Source organism: Hippichthys cyanospilos, chromosome 16, assembly GCF_059441005.1.
Source record: "Hippichthys cyanospilos isolate Australia breed blue-spotted pipefish chromosome 16, RoL_Hcya_1.0, whole genome shotgun sequence".
Classification (NCBI taxonomy): Eukaryota; Metazoa; Chordata; class Actinopteri; order Syngnathiformes; family Syngnathidae; genus Hippichthys; species Hippichthys cyanospilos.
The window spans coordinates 10,206,258-10,229,968 of NC_142384.1; the positions used below are offsets into that span (position 1 = coordinate 10,206,258).

The following is a 23,711-nucleotide window of genomic DNA, read 5'->3' on the forward strand; positions in this document are numbered from 1 at the left end:
CAAAGCTGCGATTTGATTTAAGGATATGAAAAATTAATAAGTAGGAAGATTATTTAATAATGACAGCAAGTCTCCACATAAACTTTTTTTTTGGCCTGACAGATTTAGATTTTTTTTTTTTTTTTAGGCCAATGCTGATTTCCGGCAGGCAAAAAATACGGATTACAGATTAATCAGGATTTTGAAAATTATAATGTTTAAATTAGCATTAGTTTCCTCCTTATGTATTTCACTAGGCATCAATTAATATGTGGATTCTCACTAATCTAGGGCAAGCCAGGTGTCAACCCGTAAATAACTGGAGTCAACTGTAAATAAATTGGTAAAAAAATGTATCCTTTTTGGTTGCCACGAGTTTGTATTACTAGTAGTTGAATGGGTGCCATATTTAACCAATTGTATGCTTCATTAAAAATAATATATACTTAATTCATTTTGCACTATGTATTTTTTAAACAAACTGTGACCTTAAGCCATGATCCAGCATTGCTTGTAAAATTAAAATTCTATTTGTTTTGAATGAGAGGTCCGTAGAATGACTTCAACAAATTTCACGATATATAGCTAAAGATACAAAGATTATGATATGGCTTTATGTGTAATAAATAATGACACCAGTATTAGTTGTATACAGCTGTTATGAATGAACATATTGACAATAACAATTGCACATTGTGAAACTATGTTTATTTCCCATAATGTCTATTCTATTTATTGTTCATATTATTTCATACGCAGCAATTGAAGCAGTGCGATGCATTCTATTCTATTCTACTCTATAAAGATAAAAAGTTAAAATAATCGTCAATCATCTGCCATTCTGACGATTAATTTTGGCCCCAAAATTAGCCGATTAATTTTTTGGGCCCATTGTCTTGCATGTTTAGTAAACTAACCACTATGACCGGAAATGAATCAAGTATATTTTCGTAATTCAAATTATGCAGGATGGAATACTACAACGCATGCTGAACTTTAGATAATTGTGTTAGAAAAATAAAGAAATGTTCACCATTGCACCCGAGACTTAAATCCAATGTAAAATGCATTGAATGCATCATTGGATCGTAGTTTCTGATGCTTTTTTCACTTTTGTACCCAAATTCCTGAAGGTGTGCTGTATGCATGATAAAAAAATGAAAAGGTTCCCTTCCCATGAAATGGCCTCAGTGCAGAACCGGAAAGTTGACTGGTCAGTGCGAATAGCACCAGACGCAACCGGTGGGACTGGAAGTCTAAATTAAAAACACAGAGCCTTCCCAGCAGCTGCCAGCGACCCAAAATGGAATCACAAAGCGAGCCGCTGACCCAGAGTTACGGTGCTATCAGGACACGGGGCGGCTAATTCATATTTGCGACCCGACTAACGCACGCACACAACGCACACCGTTAGTCCAACAAAAGGCAGCCAAAAAGTCGACAAGATTCTTCTTACCACGGCGGGATTCTGAATCCGCTCGGTCCTCTCCATGCCTCCTTTGCCACACTCTCCTCACCACGGCCGACCCAGGGGTGGGGTGGGGTGGGGTAGGGGGTGGGTGGGGGGGGGCAGTGCCGGAGTCCAACAGACTGCGTGTGCGTAAAGTGGCAACTAGTGTGTGTTTGTTAGCTTGACGAGTGTACACGAGCAGGAGAGATCCATAAAAGAGTGCGCTGCGCGTGCGAGAAAAAAAACGGCGTCTAAACCTCCGGCCCGCCCGAGCGCGCTCTCCCGTATAGCCCGGCAAGCCAAAGGAACGTGAACCTTGTGTAAAGGAAGGGAACCGGAGCCGGCGGGACGGGGGTCGGGTTGCACGACTTGTGCTACATTTGCAAACTGGGGAAATATATTTAGCCGCCGCGCCGGCAGGAACGGGGACGTGAGTGCGCCGAGGCCAAGGAGGAGGCTTGGTATGCGGCCCTCGGCCATCCAATGCCCCAGCTGACGTGGGATGTGATGGGATGGGGGCAGTGCCCGGGGAAACCCCCCCTCCCCTCCGCAGCTCGCTCACTCGCTACGCGGCTGCCGGCTTCTTAAGAAGCGGGTCCGGGATCATTTTTGAAACAACCCAAAACAGGATTTTGTTATAGTCATCGCTAGGGAAATGGCAGAAGGCCTTACTGTTCCGTAATCCCCCGTTTGTTGTTGTTTTTGCGTATTCCTTGGACACTTCCAGCCTGTTAGTTGATTATTGATGCTCCAGGTGTAATGACAATAAAGCTTTCCCTATCTTATCCTAATTCGCTGCCGAGAAATTCATCAACTAAGACTCTAAAGACTATTGGCTTGAGTGAGGCATTTGGTGCAAAGCTGGAGAAATTCTAAAAAGATTTCATTGGTCTTTTTTTTTATCATGATTCAAAGTCACCTGTCATAACACCAAAGTCGTCTGTTCAAAGTCAAAAACAAGTGTTTAGTAACGAGTTGTAAATCCAAGCTGTTCACCATAGTCCAACGAGTTCCCAAAGTCACTTAGTCAACGTCTTAAGTGAATCAAGGTCAATTCATTCAAGGTCCAAAGTAATTTTATCCAAAGTTATTTCATTCAAAACTAAATGAACTGAAGTTTCTGAAGCTAAAGTCTTACATTGTTGTTGTTCACCAAAAATCACCATGATATACTTTTTTGTGTGTGTAAAAAATCCCCTTACTATACAAGGATATTTTTTTAAGTTTGCTTTATTTTAGAGATAAAACCGCACTTTTGTGGTTGCTGTGTGTTTTAACCATACAAGGTTCTTTTTTCTTCTAAAAATCGCTCTAGTACATAGTGTTTTTGTTTTGTCAGAAAAATTGGCCAACTATACAGTGTTTTTTTTTCCCCCCTGTTAAAAAAAATACATATACATGGCTGTTTTTTAATCACTTCAGCATACATAGTTGTTTTGAAAAAAAGAAAAAAAAATGTTTTTTTTCTAACTGCATTATATACATGTTTCTTTTTTTTAATAGTCTTACAATAAAATGTTTTCTCTTCTTCAGCTTTACAAGATATAGTTGTTGTTTTGTTTTTTATTGTTATTTGTCCTCCAAAAGTTTTATTTTTTAATCGCTTTAGTATACATGGTTGTTTTGGGAAAAAATGGTTATACTATATATTATGGGTCTTTTTTCTTTCTATAAACGGCCTTACTATACATGTATCTTTTTTTTTCTTTGAAAAAAAATCATCTTACTATACATGGCCTTTTTTCCTTCCTAGAAATCACCTTACTATATGTTGTCATTTTGTTTTTTTCTAATAACAACTTATAGTCATTTTCTTTTATTTGTTTGGTTATTTTTTTTAATCACCTTTTGGTCGTGTTGGTAGCTTTTTTTTTTTTTTGCCTTACTATAATGGCTGTTATTTTATTTAAAAAAAAAAAGTCTTTCTGTTATAGAAGCAGATGGCTTGTGCCCTTGGTACTGTATTTGGGCGATTGTGTCCAGTAGAGGGCGACCTCTCATGACACCACAGTCATCAGGCAAAGGTGAAAGAATGAAGATCTACCAGTTGGTCAGACTCAGCAGCAACTGGGGCTCTGCTGGGATTCATATGTCATCACTAACAGCGCCACGGAACCGAGGTTCTAAATTTGAATCCTCTGTTTCCAGTCATGTTATAGGCACTTGCACACAAGTCAGATAGCTATGATAGATAAATCTGGAATGTCATGACATTTACGGTCATTTGTGGTGATGTTTCATTGGCATTGGTAGTCAAATTTAAACTGCACTTGTTCCTGATAAATTAGTCCATTCTTATACCTTAAAGTCCCTGCTAAGTGAATATAAAATATATTTATATATATATATAAATCGGGATGTTTTCTTTACTGTGGAGCACTGTGGGCATCTGGTGAATGCCTAAACCATGCGCTGTTCAACTGCTAGTTGTCAATCAAATACCACTAAGTTTAAAATCTCTCATATCTCTATACATCTACACATGACTACAGAACATCTTTGCGCCGCAAAAATATATCTGATTAAAGCCTTCAGTGGCTGGAATACCATCCCACCCGAAACTTTGCAAGGTTTAATGCCCAGGCGAGAAGTGCTTTGAGCTAACATCACTTCGGAGTTGAATAGTGTAGGCTTAGCTAGCTGGCTAATCAAAAGCTGTAGCAGTAGAAAGTATGCGTACATGTGTACTTAATGTGCCTCAAAAATAAATCTGCTTAAATCCTTCAGTGGCTGAAATTACATCCCGTTAAAACTTTGCGGTATTTTAGACCAGATGAGAAGCGCTAGCCACTAGCTAGCTCGCAAGCTAACCACATGGTGTCAGATTTATGTTCAGTAAATGTGGGCCATGTTTTTGCTACGTCCCCCAAAATTTTGACAAAAATGGTGAAAAGCACTTATACATTGAATCTCCAAATAGCAACCCTACAATTTTCAGTCTTTGCGTGTTTTCAGCAATTATCTTCAAACATTATGTACATCATTGAGAAACAAATTTCTGAATTCACTTTCCAGTGTCGTTAATCCTTTCACTACTGCCTCCCGCCCTCCAAAAAAAACTCATGGCATATATTACTTGTTTATAAGTCTAGGATACTTGGAAAATTAGTTAAAAAAAAATTACCACTTCCATTTCCACCAAGAAATACTACTGCGACTGTATATCCCATAGACTACGATACTTGTGCAAAAAACAAGCCGTAGGAGTGAAAATTATCACCAAAAGTCTACAATGCATAGTAATCAGTGAAATCTGTAGTATCACACTATATAGCAAATATTATCAATATATTTCCGCAGTACTAGATTGTTGATTCACGAGAAATTGTACAACGCAACCTACCTTGTTGACAGTCGTCCCGCCACTGGCTTGCGTGTGGAAAAGTTGCTAAATGCCACTAAGAATTTGTAAAAAGATGTGTAATGAACCGCTGGGATGTCATTTTATGTTATTGCTACCATTCTTATATCCGCTGCCGTTTTTTGAAAAGCTGTGGGACACATTGTCCCAACGGGAGTGAAAGGCTTCAACAGAAAATCGAAATGAATGTGAATGTTTCGATACTATCATCGGTGTATCAGTGGTAGAAAAATCCCATGCCTACCCATCCACAGTATGTCATTGGTCAGGAAAGCGCAGCGCGCAAGAGGATCGTCCGCGGCAGACTGTCATGGCCGTGTTTTTGTTGAAGTTGACGCGCGAACGAGGCTACGCAAACACGTAGGCCTCGGTGGCGCCCACGCACAAAAACAGAGCGCCGCCGTCTCCCTCGCATTTCCATCCCACTGTGGCTGCGCACACGGGGAGATTCAGTGGCCTGGTTGCCATGGAAACCCAGCCCCGGTGTAGCAGCCAGCTCCGCCGACGGTTGATTGTGTATTTTTGTGCGCGTGTGCGTGTTTGAATGAGTATGCTCTTGCGTAGGTGTGTGCGAGACTATAATGCCTATACGGGGCCTGGCTTTCAGCGCAAAGAAATGAAAAATAGGCTGAATGTGCAAAACCTATAGGGTGCCTTCAAGCTTGTAGGTGGTTGCGTTTTGTTTTGTTTTGTTTTCATGAAAAGCCAAGAAGATGCATGCCAAAGCAAGAGCTGCAATTCGGACATTTCACAACACTCAGTCACGTCATTTGTCCCATTTCTTTAGCTTGGGGACTACAAGTTTATATTAAGGCCGAAGACAAAATCCGAGCCATGTCGTCCAAAATCAACCGACATTTTTATTCCTTTGGTCACTGTATCGATTAAAGGAATTCGCAATGAACTCTTTCAAAGTAAAATAGTTGCAAATCATAGATTAACGTCAAAGTTTAAAATATTCAAATCTAAATACAAATACAGTAAGAAAACAATTAATCTTAAGTATCCAAGTATAAAATCTTTTCTAAAATAGAATAAAAAGTGTAAAACTGGATTAAAAATTAATTACTTTGGTTGATAAGTCCTAAAGCAATCAATTACTTATGTAGGTATCATGTATTAAAGTATATAAGTACTTTGGTTCTTATTACGTAGTAATCAATTACTTTTGGTGATAAGTGTTAAAGTAATGGATTGCTTAGGTAATAACTACTAAAGTTATCAATTACTTCTGGTAATTAAGAACTAAAGTAAAAAATATATATATTTTAAGTACTCTCATAAAGATTAACTTAGGTATTAAAATCATCTTTAATTTAGTACTTCAGCAATTACTTTTGGTGATAAGTGTTAAAGTCATCGATTACTTAGGTAAGAAGTACTAAAAGTTACTAATTTCTTTGGGTAATGAAGTACTAAAGTAAAAAAATATATATTTCAGGTACTCTCATAACAATTACCTTAGGTAATAAAATCATCTGTAATTTAGTACTTTAGTGAAGTAATCTTTAATTTATACTTTAGCAATTACCATTGGTGATAAGTGTTAAAGTGATGGGTTACTTCGGTAAGGAGTACTAAAAGTTACCAATTATTGTGGGTAATTAAGTACTAAAGTAAAAAAATCTATATATTTTAGGCATTCCCATAACAATTACTGTACTTTAGGTACTAAAATCATCATTATTTTAGTACTTTAGTGGAGTAATCTTTGCTTTAGTACTTTAGTGATTTACCTAAAGTAAAGATGAGTTTAGTAACTGTTTTAGAACCTACATATAGTACTCATCACTATCGCACTTAAGTACCCAAAGTGATGGATTAATTTAGTACTTAACTACCTGAAATAGTCAATTACTAAGTACTAAGGTCATCTTTACTTTCGTAGCCAAAATGATCGACTACTTTGGATACTAATGTAATTACTTGACTGATTGACTTGACTAATTGACTGATTAGTACCATTTTAGACCGTCCTTTAGTCAAACACTTGAAAAAAAACTTGAAAATCGAATAAAAACGATCTTATCTGGTCAAGGTCTTAAGTCATTTGCGCCAAATATAAAGTACATTGTACAAGTCTGAAGTCGTCAAATTTTAGTTTGGCCAAACGATGCTCCAAGTTTTAAATGTTTTTTTTTTGTCCCTCGTCCAGAGTGAGATTAGGAAGCATTCAGAGATCCACCGATACGCTCTTTTCTGGGACAACACCGATCATCGGTTCATATTTAGATCAGAGGAATCAGGACTATTTATACCAATAAAAGGGAACATTGTTGAATCATACAAACGCCAACACTTGACTTCATTTAAATTCCTTTAAATGAACATACACAGGTATGAGAAGTTTGAAAGGGTATAACGTGTAGTAAATAAGACAATGATGGTGTATTTTAAGTTTTTTTTTAACGCTTGGTTACGGGGTACCTAATTTCACATTGTTTCACAGGGGGTACATCACTGAAAAAAGGACGAGAACCATCGGCCTAGAAGGCTAGCGCGGATTCAAGACGAGGCAATTCAACTTTATTTCTATAGCGCAATTATTAGACAATGTGCTTTTCATGGTTAAAAGTTCAATCGAGTCTTTTTCAATTTACCTAACGGCGAAACAGCTTATCTCTCCTGGCGTGTCCTGCGCCTGCGTTGTGCGGGACCGCTACCATATGTGGCTTTCACTGTTTGGCTCTGTCTCATGCACGGCTAACCAATCAAATGCTGCTATGGACGGGACAGTGCTAGAGCGAGGCCCCATTCCAGACGCTCGGAAAAGTGCAGGATCAGAGGCATAATGACGGAGTTTAATCGAACTATTCATAATTCGCGGTCTGCGATCAATAATATAGCACAGACAAAGTTGCACTTTTTGTTCTTAAATCTCTCGAAGCCCAACTAGTCGACGCAACGAGATATGGGTCGAAGTAGAGAAGCGGGACGGATGGACGATACCTGACGGACGAAGCTGTTAGACGTGGTGTCGGACGAGGTGCTCCCGTCCGAGCGCTTGAAGCGGCTCTTCCTCTTAGCGTACTTGCCCTGAGGAAAGACACAAGGGTGGCTGTTGTGTTTCAGAAAAACAAACAAAAAAAAAACTTTGCTTCCACACAGTCATTTATCTTCACAGATGCTTTTAAAAGCTTCGTTCGCTGTTTGCGATGGGAGGCGTGGATAAGGCGACATTAGCCTGAGAGGGAGCGCATACACACAATTCACGGCCAGCTCAGGCAACTCCTCATTTTTCATGTTCTGTTGCAACCCTCTAATCAGATTGGCGGACCCCTGCCAAATGGGTTCTATCCGGGTTGGGCAGAGGCCACTCATTACATTAGAAGCCCACCCTGTCCACATCACCATGGTTACAACATGTCGACTAATCACATTTGCTCTTCTTCTTCCCGTGTGGAGAGGGGAGGCTGGAACAGAAAAAAGAACAAAAACATGCCGACTAACACAATATACGCTTATATTACACAAATCGGACGCTTTATTAGGTACACCAGCGCAATCAAAGCATACGTTGGAAACAAGCGATCGCTATAATGCGGCGCTCCTATACGCCACTACAATCGCAAGAATAATCATTGTATAAAAGGAAGAGCTTTCTGCCATTGTGTTTGACTTGGCAGGTGTACCTAATGAAGTGTCCTGTGGAGGCAGGACAGAAAGATCATACTAACTTGTTCACCTCATACGTTCATGTTGATTTATTGCACGTGTAATAATACTCCTGACCTGCAGGTAGCAGCGTTTTACAAGCGTCGTTGAAAAAAAATGCAATGAATGCCTTGGCTCAATAGAGTTGCAAAGTAAGCCGAAGATTAGGTTCAAAAAAAGGTTTTATCTTTGGGAATAGATTTAATAATATATTAAACCACAGTAACATTAACAGTGACCTGAAATGTAGGAAAATAAAAGAATAAACTCCAATCATTATTGTGTGAAAGTGTGTTGCATATAAAATTAGTTTTTAAATATCAGTTTTTAAACTTTAATACCAATATCATGTTGAATACAGTTCACCTGTGCAATATGGAAGCATGTAGCACCCCCCCCCCCCTTTTTTTTTAACATATCCATAAATACGTTCAGACGTGCTTGTAGGTTAAACGCTAACACTCACATTGGCTACTCTACGCTTCTGTACTACACTAAAAATCAATGTTGTTTTTTTTCTTGCTTTTTAGTATCAACAAATGCATACGTGTACAGTTGTATGCGCCACAGGGGTGATGCAGTGATTGGGCGGTTCCTTGTCAGTGGAGAGGGGGAAAAAAGGGCAAGTAAATGCCAGCAAGAGAAAGCGTAGGGGCTTCTTGTTGGTAAACATCCCACCAGATTAAAAGTAGTGTATAATTAAAGAGGAAGCAAGCAGGGCTGTTTATACAAGTGGAAGACTCATTTCCTGGCCCCTGGGTGATATCTTGAAATCGATGAGATTAGTTTCATCACAGTTGGATGTGATTCCTACAGTTTCTTTTGTCTGCATCGGTAATCGCTGGGTCAAAAGACGCATAGCTTTGAGTGACATACACCAAGCTAACGGGGGTAAGAAAACAACAAAAAAATGTTGGATTTTATTTTAGTTGTTTTGTATTTTGATGAGAAAAAAGCACTTCATAGTATCGAAGCGTAAAGTAATGACATTTAAATAGACATCTCAGCTCCTCTCAACTCATCAGTGCAGCACTAATGTTGGTTATTCTTTACAGAGCACATGTGACCGAGTACTCAGTATTGTCATATTTGTTTAACTACACATGTTAGTTCCCTATTTATGTTCGGTCTGTTACTTATACCATTGCACATACAGTAGATGCTATTTCAGGTTAGCATTAAGCTAACCATCTTAAAGGCTAAGCAGTGTGGTTGCTTTAAATCCACCCCAAAAAAAAATCTGTTTGTGCTCGGTTTGATTGTTATTTAATTGTATCTAATTGTGTCAAAAATCAAGTCATTAGGTTTTAATGACCGTAGACCGGCTGATGTTATGGAATCGAAGCTAAATATTGCTCCCTACTAGGTCAGATTTCTTTCGTCTTTTTTACATTTTCCGGGATTTTTATCTGTGCGTCAGACTATATTTTGTATTCACGGCATCGGATGCAAGTTGATCCTGAAGTTCAAGTTTCCCGGTACGTGGAGAACTTTGAGGGGGCCGAGAAGGGTGAGGAGGCCGGGAGGAGTGGGAGGGAAGATAAGGTTAGAAGCGCCGCTTTCTCTCGCTGCTTGTGGAAAGACAATGAGTGTGCTGAGCGTGGGTATGTTTGTTCCACTTTTTCATCATCACCACCACCAAAAAAACCCAACAACAACACTGTGCTGTTGTGTTGTGTTCGCACACTCAGTCCCTCCAAAAAGGAGAGGCGCAGCCTATTTGTGGCAGCCGTGAAGTGACACCGCGGAGAAGTGAGGAGTAGCAATATTCTCAATGATGCAAACAAAATCGGAACCAAAATACACTTGCCGGCCACAAAATTAGGTACACTTGTATTTGTATGCAGTATACTCATACTTAAATAATAAATACCTATGTAAAAAGATATACATTTACTTTGTGTAAAATCGTTTTACTTTGTAATACAATAACACATTTTAAAATGTATATATTGTTTTTATTTTTCTGTATCTAACAGCTGCTGACCTCATTTCAGTCACATTTTTCTTTAATTAATTGCTCGGTTCATGTAATTAGTCTATGTTTTTGGGGGGGATCATTTTTGCCGATTTCCTCCCCAAACATTAGCACGTCACAACATATGACACGCATGATGACTTACAAACAACCTCCTCCAAGAAAATTGGAGAATTTTTGCTGTGATGATTGCTGTTGTAAAATTGAACAGTTATTAAAAGACAAAACATTGTAAAATAGTCTAATGTTCTGCTTGTAATTCACATATTTATGAATTTGTAAGTGTTAAGGGAGTTTGAAAAGGTCATTTTATTAATTATCTAAATTTTAAATCAATCTGCCTTTTCATCTGTTATCCAACTTTCTGGTAAATATCGGAATCAGGATCGGTTGGCCTTGATAAAAATATTAACATTAACTTGATGCCGTTCCATATTTTCAAAAATCAATTTCAAGAACAAAATTTATATAAAAAAAATTACAATAATCTACTAATTTACATAGTATTTAATGTCATGTGCTCATTTGAGTCAACCTTTTTTGTGTATATTAAAATATGTATTGTTTAAAATGTAGTTTTTCTTTTTTTATTTGTCCAAAATAACATTTACTTCAAATATTTTTTATTTCATTACCGCTCTGTTAAAAGTTTATCTTTATTTGTCATTGTTTTACATTTTATAGTTTCATATTCAATTTGAAATTAAATTCAGATTAAAGATTTTTTTTATTAAATTTATTTTGGAATTTATTCTTATTTATTACGTTGTTCAAAATATATATTTTTCTATTTTTTTTGCAAACCTATTTAGTTTTTACAACACAAACCAACATTTACTTCGTTTTGTATTTCATTACTGTTGTATTAAAATAGTGTCTGTATTCTTATAATTCAATTTTTTATATATATTTATCTAAACATTTGCTCTTTAAAAATTAAAACAGCATTATTATTAGCATTCATATTAAAATAGACCATTAGACAATAAGAAACATGGAATTCCAACTACTAAAGTGAACGTTGCAATTTTTGCAGCAACATAATGTTCAGTGGATTGTGCGGGTGTACTTAATGAAGTGTCCACCGGGTCTTTCAGACTGTCTGATTTTCTTTACGATCAAACGTATGCCTGTGTGTACTTTCTATTATAATTACACGACGTGTGTGTAGTTCAGCAAAGGCGTGGCTTTCCATCGGATCCAATGGACATCTTGGTATCGCTTATCGACACCACTGTGTACACAAACGTTGATTTTTAACTGAGAATTATAATTTGCTCTCATGCAAAAACATATATCCGTGATAATACATGAGAGGAAATTGTACAGAGAACGCTTTCTCGTGAGCCAGCAGCTCACTGAAAGCAAACGTGCAAGTGGCAAACAACCTGTTAATCATATTTTCGAAAACACACGCAACAAATTCATTTGGTGCCGGAAAACGCACGCAGTCTGATTATTTGTCATCAATATGTGTTTCTTTTGTTTTCTTTTTTTTTTTCTTTCTCTCGTGCTCTTACCTGTGATTGAGGATGGGGGTCGAACATGTCCATTTGGATCTCCTGGGTCGAGGTGGAAGGCGTCCTGGACATGCTACTTTTCTGTACCATGGATTTAACTTTTAGACCTTTATCAAAGAATGTCTTTCGGGCGGGGAGGTGTTTACGTCGGCGTCCGCGGACTCATCGTTGGCGCGTCAGTGGGGCTCGCCTCGCAGATGCTGTGTGGAATCAGGAATGGCAACAGCTGCCTTCGCTGGTTGGCTGCCGACTAGAAGCGGAGGAAGGAAGCGCCGTATTGCAAAGTTAGCGGAAAAGTACGTACAAAAATCCGGTTGTTGCCTTCAAAATAAAAGAAAAACGTAGTATAGCGGCGTTGTTTGGCATTGTTTCCGGTGGATTTCCCTTTTACCTTTTCACAAATACGAAATGCAACAATACTTTCAAATCCCATTTTAATATAATAGAGTATAAAATTTGGGCGGGTATAGTTTATAATAGTGCCCCCCAAAAAGACGAATAACAGGTCACTCATCTGCTCAATTTGTTTGGTGAATGTGCTTAAAACCAAAAAAAAAAAAGAAGAAATAAGTAGAAATGACTTTTTTTTCGTCGCGTTTATTTTTGAACACCAATTGTGGTGGTTCTTTTTGGTGTGCCCACCTTGGGTTCATTATATTTGGCAGTCTAAGGGAGCCAGATGGATATATCAGTACAATTATTCGAGACGTCACAACTCATCCCACAACTGATCAGAACGGCACTAATATTAATTATTCTATGCAAAATATATGACTGTGAGAACTGGCATAATCTGTCTATCTGTCACATGCTCTATCAGTCCATCCCCATGTTGAATTGTAATTTGGAGAGTAAGGATGGGAACACATCTAATTTAGCACCGTGCATGATGCCATGGCAACAGCTAAGGGTTTTAGATTATATCACAGACATCTCATTTTTATACATATGATAACATGATGGAAGGCATAACCAAGCAGCATCAAAATGTATTTTGGTTCAAATAATTCAGTCTGTATAAAAGGGCTGCAGAAGAATTAGAAGCAGAAAGCTAACTCACTTAAAAAGGGAAGTTTGCTTTATCCGATGCTAAACAGACTCGCGGGATGCCACTTTAAACGGGCTGCATAAGAAATACAAATTGGAAGCAAAAGTTACACAGACTGATAGAAAGTCACTACTTTAATCTTTTAATCCTCTATTTATAGTCATATCACATATCCTGTGCGGTTATTAAATGGACCATCATCTTATCTTTGCAGAGAGATTATGCTGGACATATTGTCGGTTGCCTGAGGTGAAGGAGCGCATGCATGCACCCACACTGCTGGCGTGCACTGTTGCTATGGCAACGGCCCGCTACTGCGGGCGAGCTCCGACTATATAGCAAGAATACGTGCTAGAATGAGAAGCATTTATGTACTTGTTCTCTATTTAACTGCAGTTGTATTGACTGAGGGCGAGGAACCAAGACCAACGCACAGATAGACTCTAAGAGCTGGTCTGTGATTAAGTCCTCCCACAATTATTTTCACTTCGGACGAGCGTTTGAGTTATAATCTATATTCTGTAATTAAGGCATCTCTGGGCAAACCTAATCAGCAAATATTTTTTTCGCTCTGATTTTCAATAATTGTTTTTGTTTTGGGGTGTGTGTGTGAAAATTATCTTACTCTGCAGTCATCCACATTAAATAATTACCAAATTCAAATTACTGTTTTAATTAGAATAACTTGGAAATTTAGTTAATTAGAATTACAGTACAGTATCTCAATGTACTGTCAAAATTGCCTTTACCCTCTTAAACATTGCCCTCGTGTGGTAAAAGAGTAAGATGCACACGCACGACCCACAATGCACCGTAACGTTACTGGTTGATACCATTATAACATGAAGGGGAGTTTTCTGAAAATATTTTTAAGTAAGATGGGTGTATCTATCAAACAGCTACAATTTTACTATTTTGTGTCCGATTAAAAGCATTGAAAAATAATTAAAGTAGTAGTGGTGCTAAAATTAATCGGCGTCACCGGAAATTTCATCCATGGATTTAGATGGATTTGCCTTGATAGTGGTACATTCCAGCCCGTTGCCGAAACCGTTCTTTTTCTATCCAAGTAGCAGCCATGAGGTAGGACCGCCGTTGAAAAAAGACAATTTGTCCATTTAAACCGTGCCAAAATACACTTTTTACACAACGCACTTCGAAACTAAAACATAATACACTACAATGAAGTGATTTGGGTTGTAACCCGCCCCCATATGCCGCCGTGGCGTGTTTTATCGTTAGCTTCACGTCACACGATGTAGCCGAGCGAGAGGCCATGTTGTCAGCTCGGCTAGCGGTTAGCAACATCCACTGCTAATTCTGAGGGACGCCAATTTCATATTTGAGGAGCGACATGTATTTGTAATGCGTTGTGGGCGTTTTTAGATTTCTAATTGATTGCCGTTTTTGTTTGGTGTAGCATGCTCAGGCTCCAGAAGAGGCTCGCCGCCAGCGTCCTACGCTGTGGCAAGAAGAAGGTCTGGCTCGACCCCAACGAGACCAACGAAATCGCCAACGCTAATTCTCGTAAGTAGACTTCAAACGTTCGAACTAAAACCCTGATATGTTTTTGTAATCAGACACTGTAAATCCACCACTCAATCTCCAAAGTAGACTTAAATCACTTGCAGACTCGAAACGTCCCACAAATTGATCATCCTGTGTGCACCATGTAAAAAGCTATTGTTTTTGTAATTTTGTGTGGGTAAGAGTAGATCCTGTAAAATGAATTATTTTCCCGAAATGTTGGGAACAAAATGATCATTCTGCCTGTTACATGTGACAATCATTTTGATTAAATAGTGTCCACACATTTCAGTTTTCAGCAGTATTTAGTATAAAGTTGTTTATTTTTGTGTATTTAGAGGAGTGCCCACTTGTTTAGCCATTGTAAGCAATAAAAAATAACAGGTATTAATGGGAATGTCCACATATTACTTATTTTTCAGCCTTATAAAAGTGAATATTTTCTTTCATCAATTGATCGTTTTATGTGTCTAGCACAATTAATTCTATCAAAGCCGCATTTTGTGATTTTCTGTCACTGGTAATGACATTGCAGCGCTCAGGTTATGCCCAATTGCAGCTAGGGCTGCACAATTACGGCCAAAATGATCATCACAATTATTGTGGTAAATATTGAAATCATGATTATTATTCGTGATCATTTTTCACAATGGGCTTCAATTGACAGCTCGCACTCTATATATTCACACTGATGAATAATAAAAATATTAGGGCGAGAACAGTAGAGGGTTTTGTCATGCAAACATGTGGCAAACATTGCTCCCTTGTGGTAGGATGACAAAGTCTTTGATTTGACATAAGGTGTAGCTGGCTTTGTAAATGTTAAAATCGCCAAGGATCATCTTTTTTAATCATGGCAGCCAATATCGTGATCGCGATTCAAATTTGATTCATTGTGCTGCCCTAAATACAGCCCAAGTATGTATGTAGCTGGGGTGCTAGATACTGTATGATATTGTTCACATTTATTTGTACGAAGGTTACTTTAGAATGGATATTTTCTACGTACTTCACAATTTTTAAATGCTATGAATGGGGAGATATCGATTATAATTTCGTAATCTTATTTTGTGGGGTCACAGATTAAATACATACAATTTTCCAACTTTAAAGACTTCACTTTTTTCTTTTGTCGTCCATTCCAGGCCAGCAAGTGCGCAAGCTGGTGAAGGATGGTCTCATTATCCGCAAGCCCGTCACGGTCCACTCCAGGGCCCGCTGCCGCAAGAACACGCTGGCGCGCCGCAAGGGCAGGCACATGGGCGTCGGTAGGTGCCGCGCAATGTCCGCCGCCTCCGGGAATATGCGCCAAGCCTCTTTCCCTCACCTTTCACCTTCCCGTTCACAGGAAAGAGAAAGGGTACGGCCAACGCCCGTATGCCCGAGAAGCTGATGTGGATGCGCCGCATGAGGATCCTGCGTCGCCTATTGCGCCGCTACAGGGAGTCCAAGAAGATCGACAGGCACATGTAAGAAAAGCAGCCATTTTGAATTGGATGCGCAGTCCTAACAAGACGGTTGGAGGTGAACGGTAATATTGCGGGGGACCTTGGTTTTCGATCCACTAATGAATTATGGGCGCCCCTTCCTCCAGGTACCACAGCCTGTACCTGAAGGCCAAGGGTAACGTGTTCAAGAACAAGCGCATCCTCATGGAGCACATTCACAAGCTGAAGGCCGACAAAGCTCGCAAGAAGCTCTTGGCGTACGTGCAAAGCTTCACTTTGACAACATTCTCACCATGCGACATGAAATTAAGTCGTTTTTTTTTTGTTACTCTTTGCAGCGATCAAGCCGAGGCCCGCCGTACCAAGACCAAGGAGGCCCGCAAGCGCAGAGAGGAGCGCCTCCAGGCCAAGAAAGAAGAAATCATCAAGAACTTGTCCAAGGAGGACGAGGGCAAAAAGTGAGCGGGGCTTGGCCTCTCTCGCACACAAGTGTCTGTGGATCGCTGAAAATAAAAGTGTACATAAAGACACGTCATGCCTTGCCTGCTTCACTCAACACAACCCTTTAAAAATTTGGACAAGAAACAGTTATTTGTAACTAAAACTAGATCTGCAGCGTGGACATACCTCAAGTAAGTTATTCACTTGAACAAATCCAACTAAAAATGCTGTGAGCCAAAAACCATAATTGTTTGCAAATTTTTTTCTAAACTTTTTGCATTTAAACAACACATCAAACTGAAACCTATTCATTTTATTTAATAAAGGATGATTGATTTCCCTCAAGACAACCAGTCTTTGCCACTCTTACTATTTAAATGTAATTTTAACGAAATTGTGATGCGACATACAATATTTAATTTCTTCCAAAATTTCATTTGGTGATAATTGTTTTTTAATGAAATATAAAATGTTTATTTCATCATTAAAATGAAATAAACCATTTTTACGACCAAAATCCAAAATGTAAAGCGCTAGCCACTAGATGGCAGCACGCTCGTCTTGCATTAAACAATAGTGGTGGGCATGAACCCTGCAGTTTTGTTTTTTTCAATTGATGAAATTCATTTGCTAGATGTATAGTTTTCTTATTAAAAAAATGTGTAGAATAGTATATAAATATGCCTATAATAATTGTGCATTGCTACACAGACGCTTTTTTTTTACGTAATGTACATTAGCCCCAGCCCTAAAATACATGACCAATAATTATTATATTACGAAGACCATTCGATTATTATTCAAGGTAGGTGAGTTTAGTGGGTGGCAACGTAAAATGTTCGCCGGCGTCACTCCTACTTATGTTCATGTGACAGACTTTTGATGAAGTGAAAGGTCAGTGGACAACTTACAAAAAAAAATAAAAAAAAATACTAGGCATGCCTCCAAACTGCTTTTAAATGATGACAATGGTTTTAAAATTTCATACAAAACTGGTATTTTTTTTTTTTTAATAAATTTACATGTATGTATAAATTTACATGGCAGCTCCGTGGTGCAGTGTGGGGTGCACATAGGCCTATGTCGTCTAAAACTTTTGGTACCATAGCATGTCCACACAATGCGGTCGATAAACGTGACATATTTGTCATATGATTAAAATCATCCAATGTTATGCTTGAAAGTAGAGGAAGTTCCCCAAATTCGAAACGGTGTGAGAAATCATTTCTGCATAAACCGCGTCTCGCCTGCCATCCTTTTTGAGAACAACTTCCTCTTTCTTCTCTCACTTTGCGCACGCACACAGACACACACAGAACGACGAAGGAAGGAGGGGGAGCGTTAATAGTTTGACGAGCCTCCTTCTTTCTTTTTATTTGTCTGTCCATTCGGCAAAGTACTTCTCCATGATGTCACACATACACAAAAGCAAGAATGCAGCACACATCCTGTCAAGGAGAACAAAAGGTTAAAGGTTATGGAGTTATATTAGGGTCAAATGTTTTTTTACTAACAGGCACTGTGTGAAAAACACAGACAAAGCTATTCATGAGAATAAAGCGTGAGTAATGTTTCAGCTGCAGACGTGCACGGGATGCCCAAAACATCCAGTGATAGAAAGCTGCAGTGTGAATGGAACGATTCTCAACAGAAATGTCCAGCTCAAGTTTGTGTCATTAATATATAATGTCTATTTTAGAATCAGCGTTTGCCAAAAATGTCGACTATAATTCAACTGTTGGCTGCAGCTGCACAGAGCCTTCAAAGTGTCGTCAGACAGAACTTCTCAGGAGCAGTAAGAGCAAGGAAACGAGCAAACATCTTCAGGCAAGTTCCAGATGTTGTATATCAGGCGTTGTGTAGTTATTTAGTATGGTTTCTCATGAGTCCCTCACACAATCTCTTTTAAGCGCATGGGACGCAGACGTTTACTTTTTTGATTTTGTGAAATATTATTTTGGACCGCAATCCTGCTTTGATCCCAACCGCCATTTAATTATTTATTTCGTACTTTTTTTTCATTTGTGGTCATTGTATAATTTATTCATATTACAGCACGGATAAGAGCTCAACATAAACGTTTAAATTAAAAAAAAAATACAAATAGTACTAATGTTTTAGTACCAACTTGTAACGAAGATACTGGAACCGGTATTTACTTGATATCGATACTAAAGTCTCAAGTATCGCACAGTTCTAAATGAACTGTTTCCGCTGACTGATAGTTGGGCGCTACTTGTGGGCGTTCTAGCTGACCAGCAACCCATCTTGACATTGTAACATGCTTCAAATTAAATAAAAACAAACTTAGACGGCTTGAGTCATTGAGATGCTTTTAGTTTAAGTACATGCGTACAAATATTTACGGAAATAACGTTATAAAAATGCATGGCAGATCCACCGGAAAGCTTCCTGGCTGAACCGGATATGTGATCAGGCCGGAGAAGGCGCGCTGTCAGGCTATAAAGGTGTTCATACAGGAAAAGGCGGAATATAATTCAAAATAAAACCACAACATAAAATTGTAGTGTAAAAAATTGTTCGAAACAATTTTTGTAGCAATTTGATAAGTATCTCGCTTTTTGAAATTGAACTTTGTCGAATTACGTCATTAATCACTCATCACAGAACAGCTGCGTGAACTGCCCGCACTCGCTGAGCAGGATGCGTGCGCGCGCAGCATCGGGACTATCCCCCCCTCCCCAAAAAAAAAACACTTGCTCTTCCTTGACGTCTTTTACTTCGTACCTTGAGAGAGACTGTCGTTTTTGTTGTTGTTGTTGTTTTGTGGAAGATGGCCAATTGTGGTGGGTCGTCCACGATAACATTTTTATGTTTGGCCAGCTTGTTGTCCAGTGTCACCTGGTATATGATCGACGATCAGAGGTTCGTTTTAATTGCTTGAATGACAATGTTTGATTTGAGGTACAGTACAATCTAATTAAGGTTATTTATTTGTATTATTGAAAAAAAATGCATTGCTCAATTGGGTCAATTCAACATTTTGTTTCACCATTATTACCATTTTTACTTTGCTCAAAAACATTCAGTTTTCTACTATTTTCGTAATATTTCCTTTCCATTCGTTGTGGTGATTTAGGTAACTTGTTACTCTGTGACAATTCTGTTTTTCCACAGTGAACTGGCCTCTCATAAACCTCCTGCTCAGAAAAAAACTTCCCCATCAGTGCTTTGTAAAGGCTGCAGGTGACTGACTCAAGTTGCAAGTATTGTGTGTTGTGCGTGCAACTAACAATTAGTTTTAACAAATGATTTATCCGATTAAAAAGAAAAAGAATTGTGCGTGTGTCACAGGGAACTGATTGACGACGTGTTGAAGCGTCACTCTCAAAAGTGGGAGAAGAACGAGGAGACCTACCGGAATTTCACGTAAGTCGAACAAAGAAGGCTTTTGTGAATGTGTGTAAAAGTGGACATGCAAAGCAGCGTTAGCTCATGTGACTGATGCTAACTGGAGACGCCTAGCTAAGCCTGAGAACAGCCACAAAAATGTATAGATTTTTGCGTAGTTGGCCTAAGTGTTCTTGAAATTAATATCATTGCAAATGACTTTAGCATTCTGCAGTTTGAACATTAACGGCTAAGTGTTCTGGAAATCTTATGCAAAAGTAAAATACAACTGAACTGCACTTGTGCAGTGATTCTTTCCACTGCCACTAGAGGGAGCCCAAGCACCGCAATTTGCGCCTCACTGCTGTAGACCACCAACACAATTGATTGTCAGGTCCAAGCTGAGCAGCTCGTGTCGAGGGTTCGAGAACGCCATCATCACGCAGAACAACACGCCCGTAGGAAGCAAAATTGTCTACGATGCGGAATCTAGCAAGAAGCTGTCGGTGACGCCGGCCATCTTTGAAACATTCATCAAGGCACGCTAACTCATTTTATCTTCCCCAAACTTCCATAACTTTCGGGCAACTTTTTTTTTGTGCGTGTGTTATTTTCTGGCTGTCTTGCATTATGACTTTTTCTTCTTATTCTGATCTCTTTTTTTTTTATATACAATGCCATTTCTACCACTTTTTTGATCACTACAATTTCTATTTTAGCTTTTATCACAACCATTTTTTGTGAAGCAACTTTTTCTTGTAACCACCACTAATTATAAATGTTTCCTCAACATTTTTGAGAAAAAAAATCCCGTTACAACTTTCCCCTTTGGCCATGACCTTCCTGGTATCCTACCATTTTTTTGTAACTATGACTCTCCTATTAATTTACATTCTTTCGAAGCTCGTGTAACTTCTTTGATTTTTGTGAATTTTCATGATTTTTTTTTAACTCAATTATAAAAAAAATTCGTAACATTACGATTTCCTTGCCCCGTTCCAACTTTTTTATTGACACCACATTAAACTTTGGTAACATTACGAGGTATTCTTTCCCTCAATTCACAAAAAAAAAAATGGCACCATTGTGACTCAGCTTTGGCTCAGCTTTTTCCCCAAATACTTTTTTTCCCCTTGTAAATTCACGATTTTTTTTTTTTTGCGTTTGTCATCTTCGCCGCACTGAAAACAAACCTGACCGCGATACGCGCAAATTCCCAGGAGCATCCATTCTCCAAAGAGTCATTGGACACGTGCGCCGTAGTGGGCAACGGCGGCATCCTGACGGACAGCGGCTGCGGCGAAATGATCGACTCGGCCGCGTTTGTGATGAGGTGCAACCTGCCGCCTCTGAACGCCGAGTACAGCAAAGACGTGGGCGTCAGGACGGACCTGGTCACGGCCAACCCGAGCATCTTCAAGGAAAAGTGAGCGTCCGTGTTTCAAGTTTCGTCGCGGTGAGGTCGGTTGATCTGACCTGCGGGGTTTCCTCCAGGTACAACTCTTTATCAGAACGACGGCGGGCCGTCATGGAGCGAATCCGGAGCTACGGCGAGTCCCTGATCCTACTTCCCGCCTTCTCTTTCCGCATGAACACTCAGGTGTCTCTGAGGATGGCCTACACCCTGGAGGACTTCGCCAGCCCCTCTCGCGCAGTCTTCTTCAACCCGGACTACCTGCGCAAGCTGTCCCAGTTCTGGAAAAGCAACGGGCTCAAGGCCCGCCGGCCCAGCACGGGCATCATGATGGCCAGCCTGGCTCTGGAGGTTTGCTCCAACGTGCACCTGTACGGCTTCTGGCCCTTCAGCAACCACCCGCACGGACTCTACGCGCTGACCAATCATTACTACGACGACGCCAAGGCCAAGACCTGGTTCCACGCCATGCCCGCCGAGTTTGACCTGCTGCTCAAGCTGCACAGTCGGGGCGTGCTCAGGCTTCACCTTGGACGTTGCGCAAACGAAGAAAATTAGTCATGGAAATGGATAACTGACGTGAGTCACTAAACTAAAGGATGAATGCTCGAGATGTTATTTATTGACTTGACATCGTAACTGGAGGGATTGAAAAGTCTTTCTGAGGCATTGGCGTGAGATTGGTGTTTTTGACAGCAAAGCGTGTTTCATGGGAATGGAATTGGGGACCATTTTTAGATTAAAATGTAGGGAAAGAATGCGATGCAAGAATAAAATTTGGAATTTCTGACACAACAATTCGGCTTATTTGTTTTATTTAGGAGCCGGCCAATTCTGGCCCGCCAAACCACACCCTGATATTTGCCTCTCATTTGAACCCTTTAAACCTTTATATACTATCACCCTATACAGCAGTTGTGCAAGCATTTTTTTTTTCATTACACATACATTCATACCATAAGCTTAAATGTGCTGGCATATCCTGAAATTTGTTGATAACCTTATTCTATATATCTGTTATTCAAAACAAACATTTGATGTTGTGCAAAGAACTGCCATAACCGCATATAATTGGCGTCTATTGAAATCCATTGTAAGGAAACAAATGATACTTTTTTGTTTCATTTTATATTTTCAAATCAATCGGTAATTGTTTTGTTTTGTTTTTTTGTCCAAAATCAGCGAAAAGCGATCCATATGTTGTGGCCTGGTTTGATTTGTCTGAAAACAAAACAAAAAATGATTCAGATTCTGTGACGCCTTCAGGGAAAATAAGGAAGAATTATTTCTTGATGACAACAAATCCATTACTTTTTTTCATGAAACATCCGGAAAAATATTTGTAAATATACAAACATTTTAAATGGTCTAAAACAAAAAAACAAAAAACAATGGGCCTAGTATACAGCCCTGAAAGACACCAATCTCGCTTCTGAGGGAAGCCCCCAAGAAGAATAGTTTTTTTTTTTTTTTTTAAAGGGGAAATCAACCCAAGATTTTCTTCACCATAAAAAGTATTATACGCTCCCATTAATTTTAACATGTTATTCGGACTAGTATTTTGTTTGCGGAATATGAATCAACGAGAAAAAAAACTATCACAGTAGGCAGCCATTTTGCCTTGTGTTGTCAACTGAAATTCACATCACAGTTGCTCAGGGTTCACCTCATGACCAATCATGGCTCACCCAGTTTCTGAGCTCGATCGTGTGATAACTGCAAGCTGAGCTGCCTCTTATTTTTTTTCTTCACTCAAACCAAAGTAATAAAAAAATCAGTTTGGCACCATCTTGAAACCAAGGAACAATGTTGGACACTGACAAAGTACTCCGTGGCCGCCCTTTGTGTGGTCTCCAAAGCAATTATAAACGATTTGGTGGTCAGAAGCGTCAATTGTCTGATGATTTTCATGATTTGAGCCAGGCTCCTGTCCGTGGTCCCTATCCAACGGCAATTTCATGATCTAGCTCCCTCCCTTGAAACAGCATGGGAGATCGTAACTGTGACATGCCGGATGAAGCTCCCATAAATTGTGATGCTTCTGCTCTCCCGTTTTTGGACAGAATTCTCACAATGCCTTCTTCCTTTTCCCACAAAAAGTGCCAAAAGCTGTTTGGAGACACTTAAGTGTCCCCCAGAGAGGCAGCAGAGTGCTGCAGCTGCATGTCCAATTGTGCTGTATAACAGCTTGTGTACGATGGGGAAAACAAACAAACATTACATCCCGTTATTAGCCCGATTGGCTGGACAAACTGACCTCGCGCTAATTTTAGAGACGGCTTACAATTGAAGGCTATCGGGGGGGATTTAAGGAGTCATCTTGATGCTCTGGTGGGTTGAATTCATCCAGATGTTTGCAAGTCTGGTATGTGTAATGTCCTAAAGCAGGAAATAACTGGAAGGTATATTTGTGGATATCACATCTGGAATAGATTACATACAGTATTACCTCATTCGCTTTGAGTCTAATCTATATTTCACCTTCGCTACAGTTTGCGTGGCGCCTTGAAGATACACAATTTAGTTGACTGTAATTTTAC

At 39.3% G+C, this 23,711-nt stretch overlaps 3 protein-coding genes across 8 annotated transcripts in view; 2 read left to right on the plus strand and 1 right to left on the minus strand.

Moving 5' to 3' along the window:
* cacnb1 (calcium voltage-gated channel auxiliary subunit beta 1) overlaps window positions 1–12,207 on the minus strand; it is a 35,691-nt gene extending 23,484 nt beyond the window's left edge. For both annotated transcript variants that reach the window (XM_088436284.1, XM_088436285.1), the window contains exons 1-2: window positions 11,943–12,207; window positions 7,740–7,826 (exon numbers count right to left, since the gene is read on the minus strand). In XM_088436284.1, coding sequence (XP_088292410.1) covers window positions 7,740–7,826; window positions 11,943–12,032 — 177 coding nt within the window. In that variant the 5' untranslated portion in view covers window positions 12,033–12,207. The remainder of the gene's footprint in view (window positions 1–7,739; window positions 7,827–11,942) is intronic.
* Window positions 12,208–14,005: 1,798 nt separating this feature from the next.
* Window positions 14,006–16,495, plus strand: rpl19 (ribosomal protein L19). The gene is made up of 6 exons (XM_088437932.1): window positions 14,006–14,073; window positions 14,411–14,517; window positions 15,663–15,785; window positions 15,866–15,986; window positions 16,112–16,222; window positions 16,304–16,495. Exons 1-6 carry the CDS (start codon window positions 14,069–14,071, stop codon window positions 16,425–16,427), a joined length of 591 nt encoding a protein of 196 aa, XP_088294058.1. The 5' UTR covers window positions 14,006–14,068; the 3' UTR covers window positions 16,428–16,495.
* A 1,282-nt stretch (window positions 16,496–17,777) lies between these two features.
* st8sia6 (ST8 alpha-N-acetyl-neuraminide alpha-2,8-sialyltransferase 6) lies at window positions 17,778–21,963 on the plus strand. 5 transcript variants are annotated; one of them, XM_088437019.1, is made up of 7 exons: window positions 17,778–17,873; window positions 18,106–18,233; window positions 19,545–19,613; window positions 19,722–19,796; window positions 20,152–20,296; window positions 20,978–21,183; window positions 21,252–21,963. In XM_088437019.1, exons 1-7 carry the CDS (start codon window positions 17,841–17,843, stop codon window positions 21,727–21,729), a joined length of 1,134 nt encoding a protein of 377 aa, XP_088293145.1. In that variant the 5' UTR covers window positions 17,778–17,840; the 3' UTR covers window positions 21,730–21,963. The 5 variants fall into 5 exon arrangements, with proteins under 5 accessions (XP_088293145.1, XP_088293146.1, XP_088293147.1 ...); XM_088437020.1 differs by lacking the exon at window positions 17,778–17,873 and adding an exon at window positions 17,903–18,072 and having other exon boundaries at window positions 18,155–18,233; XM_088437023.1 differs by lacking the exon at window positions 17,778–17,873 and adding an exon at window positions 17,949–17,967.
* Window positions 21,964–23,711: the final 1,748 nt, after the last annotated feature.

Coding starts and splice junctions, on each gene's coding strand:
- rpl19 (XM_088437932.1), top strand. Junction 14,518..15,662: donor AATCGCCAACGCTAATTCTC/GTAAGTAGACTT, acceptor CGTCCATTCCAG/GCCAGCAAGTGCGCAAGCTG. Junction 15,786..15,865: donor GGGCAGGCACATGGGCGTCG/GTAGGTGCCGCG, acceptor TCCCGTTCACAG/GAAAGAGAAAGGGTACGGCC.
- st8sia6 (XM_088437019.1), top strand. CDS start 17,841: ATGCAGCACACATCCTGTCAAGGAGAACAAAAG. Junction 19,614..19,721: donor GTGCTTTGTAAAGGCTGCAG/GTGACTGACTCA, acceptor CGTGTGTCACAG/GGAACTGATTGACGACGTGT. Junction 20,297..20,977: donor TCTTTGAAACATTCATCAAG/GCACGCTAACTC, acceptor GCAAATTCCCAG/GAGCATCCATTCTCCAAAGA.